General features: G+C 33.3%; 1 protein-coding gene across 3 annotated transcripts in view; it reads left to right on the plus strand.

Annotated features, from left to right (window-relative positions):
- The window catches only part of LOC149777711 (properdin-like), an 84,018-nt gene that overhangs the window by 24,516 nt on the left and 42,633 nt on the right, over positions 1–16,869 (plus strand). For 2 of the 3 annotated variants that reach the window (XM_089938764.1, XM_089938763.1), the window contains 4 exons: positions 4,629–4,769; positions 7,800–7,970; positions 9,802–9,972; positions 13,680–13,850. In XM_089938764.1, coding sequence (XP_089794890.1) covers positions 4,629–4,769; positions 7,800–7,970; positions 9,802–9,972; positions 13,680–13,850 — 654 coding nt within the window. The remainder of the gene's footprint in view (positions 1–4,628; positions 4,770–7,799; positions 7,971–9,801; positions 9,973–13,679; positions 13,851–16,869) is intronic. The other variant, XM_089938765.1, reaches the window with a different exon arrangement.

Consider the following 16,869-nt stretch of genomic DNA (forward strand, 5'->3'; position numbering starts at 1 on the left):
GCCTACCATTATACTTTATGATCTGTTTAAAACGACGCGTCTACTTGTAAAATGCACGACTTCATGAGGTGGTAATTTTGATGACACTCAGTCGAGTACAGAAATTACTGCACGGCCACATATTGTCGGATAGGTTATAGTTTGTGTTGGTAATGTTGAATACCAGACTGGAGTTTGTTTTATTGTGTTTACATAATTTATAAATTCTTTTGGTGGAGCCAACCCATAAGAATCAAAATAAATAAGTCCACGTGGATCAATCACGCATGCAAGCTAATGAGTACCAGGACCGGAACTATTATCGAGATTAATGATACCGGTTTCTATATTGTTTGGTTGTTTTGATAATTGATCACGCTTAAAATCACATCTGAAATTTTTGATATTTAATTGTTTAGCAGCATCAAGTAAACCAAAATTTGACATCGAAAGAATTAACGAACTGTTCCTGGAAGTCTCAGGCGTTTTCTATATCGATAAGGGGTCGCTGACAATCTTAGACCCCGACCGCGTCTTTTTTAAATCCTTGTCCTGTTGCTTTCTTAAATATCATCCCAGCATCAGTTTCAACATCACCAAGTCAGCTGCTTTACCAACATCCGGGGCTGCAGCGGCTATTAACGCTGGTATAGCTGCAAGAAGTGGAAATATACCGCCTGTTTTAACTGATTCTTTAACTGCAACAGCAGAAAGATTGAGTTTAACGCCTGTTTTTGATTTTTTTTTTGGCGTTATTGAAATGTCTGAGGTGACGTTCTAACAATGATAGTTTATTTTGACCACCTCTAACCTGATCTTTCTTTAGTGATATTTTCATTCCACAGTTCTTTGCTGAATTTGATCGTAGCTTTTTAATCTGACCAGGAGTCAGACTGACACTGACATGATCATATGACATTATAAATATCGTGAGCGATTTGATTACAAGTCTTCTATTGGTGCGTCAATAACTAACAATCGTCCACAGTACCTTCAAGTAACGTTGCTTTATCGCGAGCTTTAAAATGAATATCAACGACAAATTGTTTGAATACTTCCCAATGCTCCAATGAAAAATAATAGATCGGATACAGATTTCTAAAATCTGTGATATTTGTAAACACGTATCTATATTTGGATCACGTCCCATAAATGTCATTAAACGATGATATGCACGTACTACATAATTATTTAAAAAATTTGACTACCTTCTTGGTTATTTAGTCGAGTCCCATTTTTTAATGCGATAAATATATGTCTTGGTGAAGAAACTCCTTGATGTGATGCAGTATACCAAGTCAATAACACAGCAATGTTAATCTGAGTGCTATATGTAGTTACCGTCAGCCATGATAACAATGCTTTTCCACCCGAATTCATAAAATTAATTAACTTTTCTTCTTCTGCAGTTGTTGGAGTTATTACTGTCATCCAGAATGAAATTTAAATAATATTACTTTACAAGCAGTAGCAGCGATTGGTTGCCAAATGGCATCATTATCATTGCCCTTTCACACAAGTACAAGTGTATGTTTCGCTCCAAAGATAACTTTTCTGACATTTCCACAAAATCCAAAAATATGTGATAATGGAATTGCGCATGAAAAGCTTCTACGACCATCTTTCAACATTGATTTACGTATAGCAAATCCTAGGTTATGATTGTCGTTGGCGCTCTGTAGCATCAAAAACTCATTGGCAGGCCTGGCTATCGGTTCATCTTTTTGTGTAACAGTTGAAGTATCTCGTGTCATTTGTACTTTCAAATGTGATCTGTGATCAGGATAATCAGTATTATTATTGACGGACCAGCTGAGCCTGTATAATCATCCGAATATTTAATATCGTTGGGCAAGATCAACATATTTTTGAAATGTTTCAATATTTAATCATTAATGTACATAGTGTTATCAAACAACGCCATAATACCATTGTTAACAAAGCCAACTAAAGCATCATCTGCATATGCTGTATTAAGAAGGACATATGCTTTAAGTTCTCCATCTATTTCAATAGATGCTTCAGCAGGCAAAAAAAATATCTGCTTGTATCTTGAACTTGTACCTCAATTCGTGCACGCTGATTTGGTATACGTGCTTCATAAGAATAATATTGAGAATCATCTTTAAGAACTGTTGAATCCATATCAAACGCTGGATCGGATATATGTTTAAACATTTTATTGTAACTATTTTCGTCTAACACAAAGACCACTTCATGAAATAAAACTTGTATTCGTCGGCATAATTTCATTAGTCAGTTTTGTAGGAACAACTTCATTAACAGGCAACTCTGCTAGATTTAGATTGGCAGATTGATTTATTATTTACTGATATTTGCAGGCATTATTTCAGTCCTGGGTAATTTTACTAGCTTTGGTTTATTTCGTACTAATAGAGCTAAAAAAAATCCTTCTTTGATTGCTGAAAATGCTTTACTGGCAACATTACCAAGAGCACTGATACCTTTATAGCAGATAACGTCAATATATTTCATTCCTAATTGTTTTGGAATTGGTACTGCTTTTGGAACTATCCTCTTGAATAAACCTTGAACAACATTACCAAGTCCATCTCCGTAAATAACTTTATATGTTGGTAATCGTGAATTTACTACTCGGATCATTTCAGGCGCGCGGTGAGCATTGTGTATAATTATTATTTAAAATACAAGTTGATTAATTAAATGTTTTCAACAATTTAAATAACGAGACAGTGATAAATGTTGCGATCCATAATACCGCCTGTAAATAAATGTTAGATATTTCATTAATACTTTCTGGAGAATTATTTCCTGCATGGTTTCCTCCGATCAGAATTTCTAGTCGGTCAATATCGGCCAGAACACCGTCAGGACAGGTTCCTAATCCACTTCCAGGTTTTGGTTCAGAGTTTTGCGTATCTTTAAACAATTCAGCAAGCATATCTTCTTCTTCTCGTTGCAATTCCTCTTTTCATTCCATCGCTTTATCAGGAAAAATTGTTTTTAAAAATATTTTTTCCTTATCATCTTCAAAAGAAAGAGCAAAGCAATAAGTGCACTTCTAATCCAATCATTTTCTGACAATGATCCAACATGTTCAGGATTTAAATATTTATCTCTTTCTTCATATTTTGCTGCAATATCCATTAATTTATCATTAGTCTTTATTTTTCTAATATTATCTAAAGCCCCAGGTGTAAATTTACTTCTAAGTTCAATTATTTTGCTGCTTTGTTATTTCCTCTCTCTCTCATCTTCTTGTTTTTGATGTTGTTCTGCTTCAGAAATTTGAGGTTGAGGAAGTTTAGGAAGTTGTCGTGATAGAAGAGACTGTGGTTGAGCTTCAGTTACAATTTATGGTTGTTCAGATTGTTCTCTTTGTTTAAATTCTTCTTAAATTTTTTGAAAATCAGGATCCTTAAATTTTAGAAAACTTTGTTTACTAAAGATGAGATATGCATCTCTAGCCCAATTATCTTTTTACTAAGATTTAGCAAGTTTGGTTCTTACATATTTACCTATATTTTCATATTTTTCAGCAATATTATAAACCGGTTCTGCTTTTGCATTCTTGATAGCATTAATACCTTTAATCTTCATTTTATCTTTAACATCAACTTCAGGTTAAAGTTTTTTAGGTTGACTTCTAAGTTGTTGCCCTATCGTCATTTGTTTCAGTTTTATATGCAATATAATCAAAATCACCTATCCTAGCTTTCTTCTCATCTTCTGTTTTTATTCGAAATATCAAATTGTGCCAATTTGAAATCGGCTTATTAGCATATTCAAGTTTTAAATATCTTTCTCTATAATCGTAACTCTCAGCATCAAATGCAGCTAAATCTTCTGCTGTTTCATGTTTTCTTATTTGCTTAATAGCATCTTCAGTAAATGTATTAAGCATGGAGGTTGCGGTGGAGGTAAATCATCAGCTATTCCAGCCTGAAGATCTCTTAAAATTATTTTCGTCTGTTTGGTTCTTCTTGCTATCTTTTTAGTTTGCTCAGCTGTATGTTTTAATGTTGGGAGAAGACCTACAGTAGCTTCTGAAACTATTTTAAAAAAGTTTTCTTTATCTTCTGCATATTCAGCTTGTGCACCTTGACATTTTGCAATTTTTGTTTAAGAGCATCACGAACAGGAAGATATCTTCTGATTGCTTATACTATTTCTCTAGCTAATATACTAGTGTAATTTTCCATTATTGATATAATAATGATTTAATTACTCGTACAATGCAGCAGCAGAGAGGGTGCAACCACAGATAAGTGTCACGATGGGTAAACAAATTTTAGAAAAATACAAACGACAAAGATAATGTAACCCAATCAGAGAAACTCACGGGAATTTATAGTCTTCGGTTTAAAGTTATTGACCTTATCTTTTTCGTTTCGTAAGAAGCTTTATTTTTAAAAAATGGACCTTCCAGCAAGTGGTCTGTTTAACCTCTATGCTGCTGTAGCAATAGTAGTAGTAATTGTAGTATTTTGTTGGGGTTCTTGTTGTTCAACGTTTCTTCCATGCAACTTTTAAATAGGTAAATCATATCAGGAAGAACATTAGTCAACTTGTCGTTTGTCGTCACATTAAAAAATTATTCAGTGCATGAAAACAACGTTTTTTTTCTGATATAAAGTACAAACAATATCTTGAACTCTTTCTGCCAGCTCCTCCAAAAGCAACATCATCAACTATTTGTTCAGATAGATTGGACAACTGTGCTGCTATTGAAAGTACTATAGGTATTTGTGGAGATGTGGTGAAGGCCAAGGAAATCTGCAAGCACTTTTGTGGGCTCTGTTCTATAGGTAATATGTGCAAAGTTGTAATAGATTAAAATGTGCATTGTTGTATTTCATTAAAAAAAAGATGCAGGGCTTTTTAACAAAGTATGTAACTTGTTTATGTAGGAAATCTCTCTTAAGCAATTATTTTTATTGTTTAAAGGTTGTCGAAACCGATTAAAAAGAAATGTACAATTTTTTCACTCGTTGAAAGACCAACCATACCAAAAACCTTGATCCACCTATCTAAAGAGATAAATCTTTTAAATGTGCATTCGCTTTATTGGCTGAATGATGTTAAACAGCTGTTCCTACTCTACCTCTTTTCGTAAATAATTTATTAATCAGGTTTATATGTGACAAACACCAGAATCTGAAATCTCGAGGCCCGTGAAATAGGGTTTAATTGATGAAGAACGGTGCTATTTAATATCAACTTATTTTTCCCTTGAGCGTATAATTTATATATGTATTTTCTTTCTAGTGATTTCACCTAATTGAAGTGAGCTGAAAACTTTATATCTCTTTTTTCATCTGTGTTACGTAATATCTACTTTTGATGCATTGAAATATATGTATGGGTAAAAATGCCTAAATCAATCTCATAACTTTGTCAAGACACATCGAACTTGGAATTAACACACTAAGGTTTCGTCTATTTCGTTACTAAATAAGCATTGTCTATTTTCCCTTCTCATAACTGTGACCAAGAAGAGATTAGTACACAGTATGGTACGATGAATTCTAAACATGAACGAATATAAATTATGCATTAACACTTTCATCCAAATTAAAACATCTTGCCATTTATCATCAACAATTAAATGTGTACTACAGTCTTTCAGGAATATATACATATTTTGACAAACCTTTTAATTTATAAGTAATAATGTTGAAAGCATAATAGATTCATGGTGGTATGCTTTAGCAAAGTCAACAACAAAATTACAACGGCAAATATCTAAGACATATAAAGCTTAGCAACTATTTATGTTTATAGTAAGATTAAGACTACCAATCAAGTCTGCTTAAAATCCACATATTTACGGTCATTCCATATATATATATATATATATATATATATATATATATATATATATATATATATATATATATATATATATATATATATATAGTTTATCTACTATATATTTAAATGGATTTGGTCAGCATATAATATGTATAGCAAATGTTACAAAACTCAATACTTGTTGGAACTCCGATTTTTGGAAAACTGTTTAATTCCTTTAAAATTTGAAATTTGAATAAGTATACATCTCATATCAGACATTTTTTCTACGATGCTTGTTTCTCACGTTTTCATAATTTATGTGGACAATTCCATGTTAAACCACCTGTCTTCCAGCGACGTAGGAAAATGACAAAATCATGTTGATAATATCCATTTATTAACTGAATTTAACACGGTACACAATTTCATCGCAATCCATTCTGACTAAGCCCCACCCCCAGTCTATCTCTCGTATCACGGAGTGACAAAATATGCAGTCATCCTGAGTAAGAGCGAAATAAATGGGTTTGATGAAACCTTTAAAATGAACTTACACAAAATATCCTAAAAAAACAAGGTTCATCGTAAACAAATGTGTACAAGGTCCTTGATATTTATCTATAGTGTTAATTTTATCAATGGCACAAAGTTGCATCAGCCTATCGACACTAAACGGTAAATCTGTTGGTTACGAGGCACACATCTTTTAATGTATTTATTGTTTGTCTTTTGTCTGAATCGCTCTCTCTCTCTCTCTCTCTCTCTCTCTCTCTCTCTCTCTCTCGAAAATCGGCGCAGGATATTTTTTCGGATGTTATGCGACGATAACTCTGGACCTTTGTAAAAGTGACAGTCAAACCGACAAAGGAATGAAGAAATAGCTGTTGGATTACGACACTTATATGCTTGATGGTATTGTTAATTAAAGCAGAATAATGCATGGCATCATCAGTATTTAAACCAAAATGTTTGAACTGCCTCTTATTGGTTGGTCGGTTTGCTTAGTTTATAATCGACATTAATTGCCATACATTCTCTAGTACGTGAATGGTTGACATTTCCGTGTTCAAGAAACGATCCATGTAACTTTCTTCGTTAAATCCATCTTTAATTTTTAAATAAAATATATGAGCCATATCTTTATTTAAATAGAAGCTCAAAGAGAAAACAAACAACTTATCAAGTTGACTGTAAATAACCATGAAAGGCACATAACTTTATTTTGAAGCTGACACGCTGGGCAGGGAAGTAAAGAGCTCATTTACTTGGTCAATACACATTTGTCTGCATTCATTCTTAACTCAGTTCAACGTAAAATATGTGCATTTGTATGTGATATAAATAAAACGTATCTTGTTGTATATTTGATTTGCAACTCGTATATAAATATAATTAAAGGGATACTCGGCAGGGCTCGGTTTCTTTCAATGAAAAACAAATTATACATCTCGTGGTATATCTTATATATGTCGTACATGCCATACATGTATACATACATACATACATACATACACACACACACACACACACACATACATACATACATACATACATACATACATACATACATACTTAAATACATCCTTTCATCAATCCATCCAATCATATATATATATATAGAGAGAGAGAGAGAGAGACAGAGAGACAGACAGACAGACACATAGTGACAGAGAAAGAGTGAGAAGGAGACAGACAGACCGAGAGAGAGAGAGAGGCTTTTCTTTTTTAAATTGATTTCTTGAATATGTATGTTCGCGAATTAAATGACGTGGTATCCAAGGATAATGTATATCCCGGTTTAATTGCCAGATGCATGCCATAAGTTAATTGAATGTCATTTCCCACGAGCATAAAATAATACAGAAATCTTTTAGACGACATTTCATATATTGGACAGTTTAACTGTTTGGATTCTGTGTCGGATAGTGACAAAAAATGCGAATGTTAAAGATATGATAACAACATTTTAGAAATAAAAGGGATTAAGACGGAAACATACAATGCATCTCTTATTGGTAAACTATAAATAATTTTATTTTTAGTGGACGGTGAATGGTCAGATTGGATGGAGTGGTCTGCTTGCTCTGTAACATGTGATAATGGTAAAAGAACAAGGATACGTGATTGCACAAACCCAGCTCCAGCTCAAGGAGGAAAGTCATGTCCTGGGAATTCCAGTGAAACCCTGGATTGTGTTCTTTACAAATGTCCAGGTAAGGACACTGATATTTATTCCTGATAATGGTATGTTTGATATTGATATGATACCAGTCCAGATCTATGTTAATTAGTTTTCTTCGTCATTGGTCCTGTTTATTTTTATTTTTCATTATCTTTGTTTTTCTATAAAAATGAGTGATCATTATGGTATCATATTAATACATCGAATTAAATGTTATACTGTCTGGAAGAACCGATGAAAAAATCATGGAGTCCGGAATGACATATAACAAGGTGTTTGTACTGCACTTTATCTTTACTGCTGCATATTGCCATAACCAAGATATTTGGGGAATATATTATTAATAATCATGACCACTTTTGCATATGTCTGTGCCACCATCCATGCGTCCATCCATCCGCTTTCTTTGACAAACGAACCTAGTAGAAAGTCTTTGAGAAAGATTTAATATATTTAGTTTGTACAGTCACAAGGATGCGTGGTCGGTTAAAAAGGATTGAGTCCTAGATGACACTGGGCTTCAGGTACAGAATCATTATGTTAACGTCAAAATCATTACTTTCATTAGGATGATTATCATCATAATTAATATTGTTGTCCACTGTCATGCATTCTTCCTTATGTGAGTCACGTCCTTAGTTTTTGATTTATAATTTTAAAACTATCTGAGGTTAGGAGACAAAATTTGCAAACTTTTATGTTATTATTCGAAGGTTGGTAGTGTATCATTTTGGGGGGTCTCTTTTTCCAGATCATGGCCATCGCCCAATATTTCACGCTTACAATCAAGTAGTCTCATCAAATTTATCAATTTAAAACATTTTGCAATTAAGAGATTAGTGTCTTTTTATTTGTGCATCATGACTAGACTTACAATGTTGTAACAATGTGGTGGTTGTGTTGGGGCCCTAGGGTACATCTAAAAGGCAAAGTTGCAAATATATTATATTTCTGTCATTTGTTTCAGTCTGTGTTCACACTTAGTTGATGCAAAGGAAAGTTTATTAAATATGATCTGCTTTCACTAGAAAATGTGTGTACATTTGTGTTCGTATCCTCAACAATAGTTGTCAGTATTTTAATGTTCCTTTTTGCTTCTTCTTTAAAGCATCAAAAGATGTTAATGTACTTAAAGTATTGACCAGCTTCTGACTTTAGTAGCTTCACGTGTTGCACATGCAAAGTTTCGTATTTAATGACATGATCACTTAATATTTTCTGTTGCCATATTTCCTCGGACACGATAATTAACCTGACACATATTTGCCTTGCTATTGTCATCCTACCATCATGCTCTGAAATCGTACATATTATTTTTGTACTCAAGCCAATGTTTCAGAGACATTTGCTAGTGCACGGCCAGAGGTAGCACTTGGTGCCTATTTTATAACTTGAAATATAGATTGCTGCACGTTCTGATCAGATAATATAGTATCTCGTCGTTAATAATGTACATGCTTGACAATCAGAAGAAAATCTGAATTTGTACACTTACTGTTCAATGACTGACTACGAGTGGCAGGTCAAATGCTTTCAATGCGAATTATTCATTCTTCATATTTTGCCTAGCCACGGCCATCCCACTTTGTGCTCATTCGTGTGATGTATTGTTTCCTATAACATGCCGATGACCTTTCCCGTCTTTTTGTCGTTTCGCTTGTGTTTCTAAGCTTTTCCAGCTGGTATTCGCTTTCATCTTCATTTTCCTGGAGATGTCCCTCTTTCTAAACTAAGGCTATGTAAGCATTATAATACCCATTGCATTTTTTTTTGTTCATCATAATCATTATTATTATTACTATTATTATTATTGCTATTATTATTATTATTGAATTAATTCTTTGAGTATTTAAATATCATAGTCCATGGCGGATGGTCCATTTGGAGTAGCTGGAATTCGTGTAGCACGACGTGTGGTATAGGACTAACTCACAGGAGGAGACTCTGTGATAATCCAGCACCAACGCATGACGGAAACATGTGTTTTGGGGATCCGATTGAATATAACCTTTGTATGAATACTATGTGCACAGGTAGGACCTATATATAGGACGTGACATGCATAAATGTTAATCTGGTATCAGAACCTATTCATACCCTCCTATAAGAAAATTTAAATTCATATGAAACATGATCTGACATACAAAAGGTCCTTGGCTATTTCTGGATTCAGACCGAGACACAATTTTCTAACTATTCGTATTTTGACGGACACAGAATAATGAATCCATTAGGTGTGTGTTTTAATCATTCGATGTTGATTTTCAAATGTTTCAAAGTTTGAAACCTTTCACGAAACAGTGAAACTGGTAACATGAACTGTGATATTTCCACGTTTCCTCGAGTATTTGATACGACCAAGCTATTCACTGAGGCCAGGATTTCAAAAGACGTTTCAAAGGCTGTTTTAGAAAATTTGCAATGTTGGACATGAAACTTGCATAATTAAAATGTGGCATATCGAAGAACGAACATATGCAAGCCCAGTACAGATACAGTGAACATTAATCATTTACATTTATCAGGTGTTACTGGCTGTAAATGCATGTATTTATATGCAAATACAAATTATAAAAATGACCCATCATTATAAAAAAGAAAAGATCTTCCCTACAAAATAGTACTTGGTTTCCTGATGGTTTGCTTCTCTTTGAGGCATACTAACTTAAATTACATCACAAAATATAACATAATCTTTCCGTTTAGTAGAATTGTTCCACATATGGGGTTTAAAACCCTAACGAGTTCAACACTTCGTTGTTGGCCTAGGATAGACATGACTTGTTGGTAATAATAGTCACTAGCACATTTTTTATTTCAGGATTTATGAGATCATATCTTTGGATATTTGTCCTGTGCAGATTATATGTTTCTAATATATTTTTGTTCTTCTAATTTCTGTCTTACAGCAAAAATATATTCTTAAAATGTTTGTCCATTGTGTGATATTTTACAACCCAAAATCAATATTTCAATCTCCAAATATGACGATTAAATAGTCTGCCCAATATATTATTATACATGAAGAATTTAAAGGCAAATTTAATCTCCTTAGTATGTAGGTATAACAACAACTTCGACACATTTATATATATCATGCTATATAAAATCCAGAAAGTTCGGGTTTTAGTTAGGGTGTACTCTTTAGAAGTAACGTTTTTGTAGGTTATATACTGAACTTACAAAATTTGCTTTTTAAAGTGTCGTAAATCGTTGGGATTGAGAGGTTAAGCATTGACATGCTTAAAGGTTTCTGTTTCTAATAGCACTAGAATTTCCAGACTGTTGTTATAATTCCCGCAATGGAATGGGAATGTCTGAAAAAAAGTGCAACTAGTTTTCGTTCCAACAGGTATAAAATCTCCACTTGCACATACAATAAGTTCTGCTATTTACAACATTTAAAATGAGCGACATGCAATCAACAACTATCCTAATCCAGTAAAGTACATGCAATAGTTTTGCAAATACTTTTGAATTATATGCATGCAATAACTAAAAGAGGTCATTTGTTTTCAAACGTACGCACACTCCTGGCTTCTTCTGTCATCAACGGTTGAAGATGATGACGATATTTTGTAGGAAGCACGGGAAGATAAACACAACATTCTCAGTTATAATCTTCTTATGCTTTTTGAGTGAGCATTCTGTTAAATGACAAAACCAAAGTATTTCTTTCGGAACTAACATATCTGTGATGTTTGAACATTTCTTGAGATTTAAAGCAAATAGGCGTAAAAACACACGCCAGAACATTGAACTGTTTGATGTTCATTATGAATGTTCATTTAAAGTAATTGTAAACAAACGGATGGCATTCACCCATTTTGGGCAGCTCTATTATTTTCAATGATAATCGATACGATCGAAAATAAGTGAAATTTAATTTTTCCAGCTAAATGCAATCTATTCCGATCATGAACGTTTCAAATGCGAAACTTTGAATCGCCCCTCTATAATCTGTGTGTAGTGTTTATATTCCATTTTCTTTTATGGATGAGAGCGGACACGTTATATCCTGCCAAATGCACACATGTACAATCTCTCACCAATTTATCATATGAAAAATATGTGTCCTTGCACTTTAGCTGACGTTCTTCATGACTGAGAGCGAATAGGACCATGATATAAGGATTCAATCACATAACTAGTAATTCTGCTGACTACTAATAATTGTAATCATAATGCGAAGACGAAGAACGAGGACGAGGTAAACAACAACAACAGACAAAGAACGCCCAGAATTGCATGCACTTCTTATCTGTTGACCTCGCGAATATGTTTGGACGAAATGAAGTTCAAAAGGGCCAGAGAAAAATGAGAACAGATTATTTCCTAGTGGGCAATTTTTGCAATATGCTTAACCCTAAATTAAGTGCCAGGCGACTGCCATGTCAGGAACAAGCAACATTAGCCAACTCTACACCTGACAGAACATTAAGAACAACCAATAAAACAGCCACATATATTATACTACTAGTAATCGAAGCAAGCAGGTTGACGATGAATAAAACATAAGAAAGAAGCGTGAAATAACACTAAAGCCATTGATGATGTGGAAAGAGGCAATCCTCTGAAATGCAAGTTTACTACAGTGTCCTAAAATCCATCCAAGCGTTTATGAAAAAGATTGATGATATATAATGAACTTGCAAGCAAACTTCTGTGTACATTTGAGGCACCATAGCTTGTTGTACTCGTCATGTCAAATGGAACAGGGGATACAAGATATACATTTAAATAATATGATACGCGACGACAAAAAATCTATTAGAAAATAATACTTTAGGTACAGAAATTTTCCAATGCATAACGAAACTTAGTTAAAGCATATTTTTGTCCTTGTTAATTGATTATAAAAGCACATACATTTGCTTTCATGACTATATTTACAGTTGCTCGGTGAATGTTAGTTCCAGGCTCGAAGTGTTATAACTTTCGTAAATGGACCATTTGAATATTTTTGGAAGCCATGCAGTTCTAAGATTATTCTGATTAGATTTACAACAACTATACTACTTTATTTGACATGAATGTCTATTGAATATTATCAAAATTATGAGAGAGTTTGTTGAATTCAATTATTGCTCAGAAGTGGAATATGGTAATTACTTGTGCGAACAAGTAGAAACTTATAATGACTGTATATCTGTTTTTTAAAATCGTTATCGCAACAGCAACATACATTTATTGTTTGCATAAATGTTTCAAAATATTTAAATCTCCTCTCACACAGAACTACGTGTCTCTTCAAATATCAAACCATATTCAAATATTACTTTCGTATGAGGTTTTTGTCTAATGTAATTGAATTATTTCTGGACTGTACTAGAAAAGAAATCCCTGCGTAGAAATAGACTAGGAAATATTTTCTTAATCAGTATTTCCTTCCTAGAGATCAAATTGGTGTAAAGTTTTACGTATAATAATATCAAATATAAATATATATAAATGTGTGTTTTGCAATAGCTCAAACAAATTTAAGAGTATACTTGTCACTGAACATTGGAGTTAAAAGGTTATTTGCGCAGATTCGTTTTTAATGCATAGTATACACCCAAACTGTCACTAAATTCGTAAAGTCAACCTCATGAAACTTAAATGGCATGTGATAGTTATACAAAAACACCAGGTTTAGCTAATTCGAATAATTGTTTTGTATAGTTATTACATGACAACCGACGATTATGCATGCCAGTAGGATGTAATTAGCTGATATATTCTTTTCTTCTTTTCTTAGTAAGCGGGAATTGGTCATTATGGGGATCATGGTCGACTTGCAGTGCCAGCTGCGGTAGTGGTGTACGTCAAAGAACTCGAACATGTGCAAGCGAAATCCCGGCTAATGGTGGACTGTTGTGTGACGGTGATCATACAGATTACACCAGCTGTCAGGCCCAATCATGTGCAGGTGGGTACGGGTTATTATTAGCAAGGACACTTTAGAATATGTGCTAATGACACAACGATTTAGTAAATTTAATGACATTACAAATATATATTGTTATGTATTACTGAAACTTTGTTGTAGTACATAGGACGTATTCTTAAGTTATATTATTTCTTACTAGTCTGAGGAAATCAAGAGCTAAACCATAAGTTATGCTGGAAACAGTATTAGGACGGACTTTTGTTAAGGCTATGGAATGCCATATTCTCCGAGACATTTTCATACTGTTAGTGTCACACCCAACTGCGTTGTATTATTCTGTTCGACCAGTTGTACATCTTGTTTAACGTTAGGTATTTTATTTGCTTTTCCTCCGACTCTTTGCAAAGCTGAAGAATTCATGCGAATCTATTATCATTTTTTAAAATCTGTTTTCAAAAATTAATTTCTGCAGCTTAGATATCATCTTCGCTCTTTAATTAACTCTTAGTTCAACATCAATTATTTATTGTCAACTTGTTCTAAGACGCGATACCTTTCAATAAGTGTTGCGAAAATGTGTCAATGCATATGGGAACATACATATATATATATTCCATGTATTGATGAGATCGCAGTCTCAATCGTGGTAATGTGTGGATCGCCTGGAGTGTAACGATGTGTTGCCAGTCATTTATATATCACAATAATATATTCCAACATTTGTTTGTCTGAACTCACTAAATTTCAAATTTAATGTTCCAGTCCAAGAATATTTTTAATGAGTAATTTGCATTTCCAGTGCATTACAATTTAAATAAAGCATTCAACCTAAACGAAGAACTCAACACAACAATATAACTAGTTGTATTTCAAGATGTTATGGCACGGATGAGTAACTTCTCAAGTAAACATCTTTTTATAAAAGCGAAGACTCAAAAGTAGAACCCGTGTTAAGGTCAAAATTGCGTTCCGAGAACATTCTAAATTGTCAGCAATAAAAGGTATATTGCTAAAATAAAAATAAAGATGGAAAACGTCAGGTACAACCGGTTTTTCTATTGGGGAATTCCAATAATCTAGACTTAGATTAAGATCATCATGTTTGCTTTCATGGATTATAATCCTACTGTTTAATCACATGGAGAAATATTAGCTATGCGCCTGTAGTTTGCAATATCAATGTCCCTTTTCTAGTGTTCAGTTGTGCACGATTTCGGATAAGGTAAAATTAATTTAATTGCATATTGTTATTATCTTTTCTCCTTTTTTCCGCATGAACAATTCGCCGTTGTTGCTTCAGATCAAATTATATCACAAACGTGCAACGCCAATGCATTATAATTTGATTATTTCTCACTCATGCATCTTGCAATTAAAGTTATGCTAATTTTTTTTAATAACTTTCCAGGCAATGTAACATTTACTGTCAGGTAATCGATTTTGTACTGGCTGAAAAAGAATAGAATTTTCAGATTTATGATTTGTTTCAATATCAATTGAAGATAGCGGACCTTATGGCCAATATCAATATTCTGTTCGAAAGCATATTATAGGCAACAGTAAGTGCATATTTTAATGTCGAAAGATATATGTTAATAATGATTTTGTTTGGCTCGACACGTGTCTGTGATACATTACCCACTGTGATAGCCAACTGGCTAATAAATTTAAACCGATTATACAGCAATTCTATTACTGAGTTTTAAGAGCCTGACATGGTTTGATTATGTTCCTGAGAATTTATTTACTGCTTGTTGTTATATCCAACATCCGATAGAACTCAGTACGATATCAACAACACTTCCACTATCAAGGAACAACTAATATATTATATTCCCATGTCAGGTTGTTTTATTTCACCAGTTGTACATTCAACAACAATATATGCGCATTATACAGATTGTGGAATAATCTTGTGCTCTTTTTGTTCTTCTTTAAAAAAAATGAGCTTTGTTTTTTTATATATTCTTCTGAACATTTTACAATGTTTTCTCCAAGGTGTTAAAGGTTTTATTTGAAGACAGTCATTGCAGATAAAATAAAAGTGTTCATTTGTGTGCTGCTGCTAGTAAATATGAACGTATCGTCAATAGGTAAATAAGTTTTTACATTCCTTCCTATATCAAATAATTTTGGATACTTTGTATAATTTATTGCTTCTGCAGTTTGTCCATGACAAATAATGCAAACCTGACTGAGCATTTTTGGCGAATTATTGCTATATTGGCTTTGAACGAGACTTGAAGTAATCTTAAGCGTCTTTATGATTCATTCAAAATCTATGCGACTTTCATTACTTTTCGCTTGATCAAATTCTAGATGACTAATCTAACATATTTCCATATATAGTTCAAATTAACTTAATATCCTTTAATATAATGTATGTGCACTCCTTGGTGTCATTTATTGCCATGCATATACTGCAAATATTGCAGTCGCTTTAAAACGCCTAACGTACGATTGATTTCGTTGTGATGTTTTTGGATGTACGTTAATTGTTCATATCTTTTCCAATGAATACAGATTTGCATTATTTATCTTTTCTATTTCATATGATCTTTTTCACATCTGTCACATTCTAAATATTCATCACCGTTCAAATACTTAAAGATATTAATTATGTAATATTCCCAATTGCGAATACAGATTTGGCTGCTGTTTCATGAAATAGAATATTTTCAGGGTTGCAGTATGAAGGTAGCCATTCACAACAATTTTTCGACATTTCGAGACAACAACAGTTCCATCAATTGCCAATTAATTTTCAGCTAGCACAGCATATCTTAGCCATTTCTCGAACTTGGTGCGCAATGAAGGAAATAAAACGTGTTCATGGTAATCAAATGTATTTGTTGGATATGGTATATTAGTGTTATCTATCTGTCAGGAGTAGATAGAGAAGTTACCAAGCCAAAAACTCGTACATCTACACTTGGTGGTATTAATTTAACTAATAAGCATGCTTTTGTGAGGTCGGCTTAAGCCATCTCGCAAGATGATATTAGTTTATAAATTTGTACACATGTGTTTGTGTACTAACAACAGACGAATACAAATT

The sequence above is a fragment of the Sinohyriopsis cumingii genome, chromosome 17 (genome assembly GCF_028554795.1).
Source record: "Sinohyriopsis cumingii isolate HCF-2022 chromosome 17, ASM2855479v2, whole genome shotgun sequence".
In the NCBI taxonomy this organism is placed as follows: Eukaryota; Metazoa; Mollusca; class Bivalvia; order Unionida; family Unionidae; genus Sinohyriopsis; species Sinohyriopsis cumingii.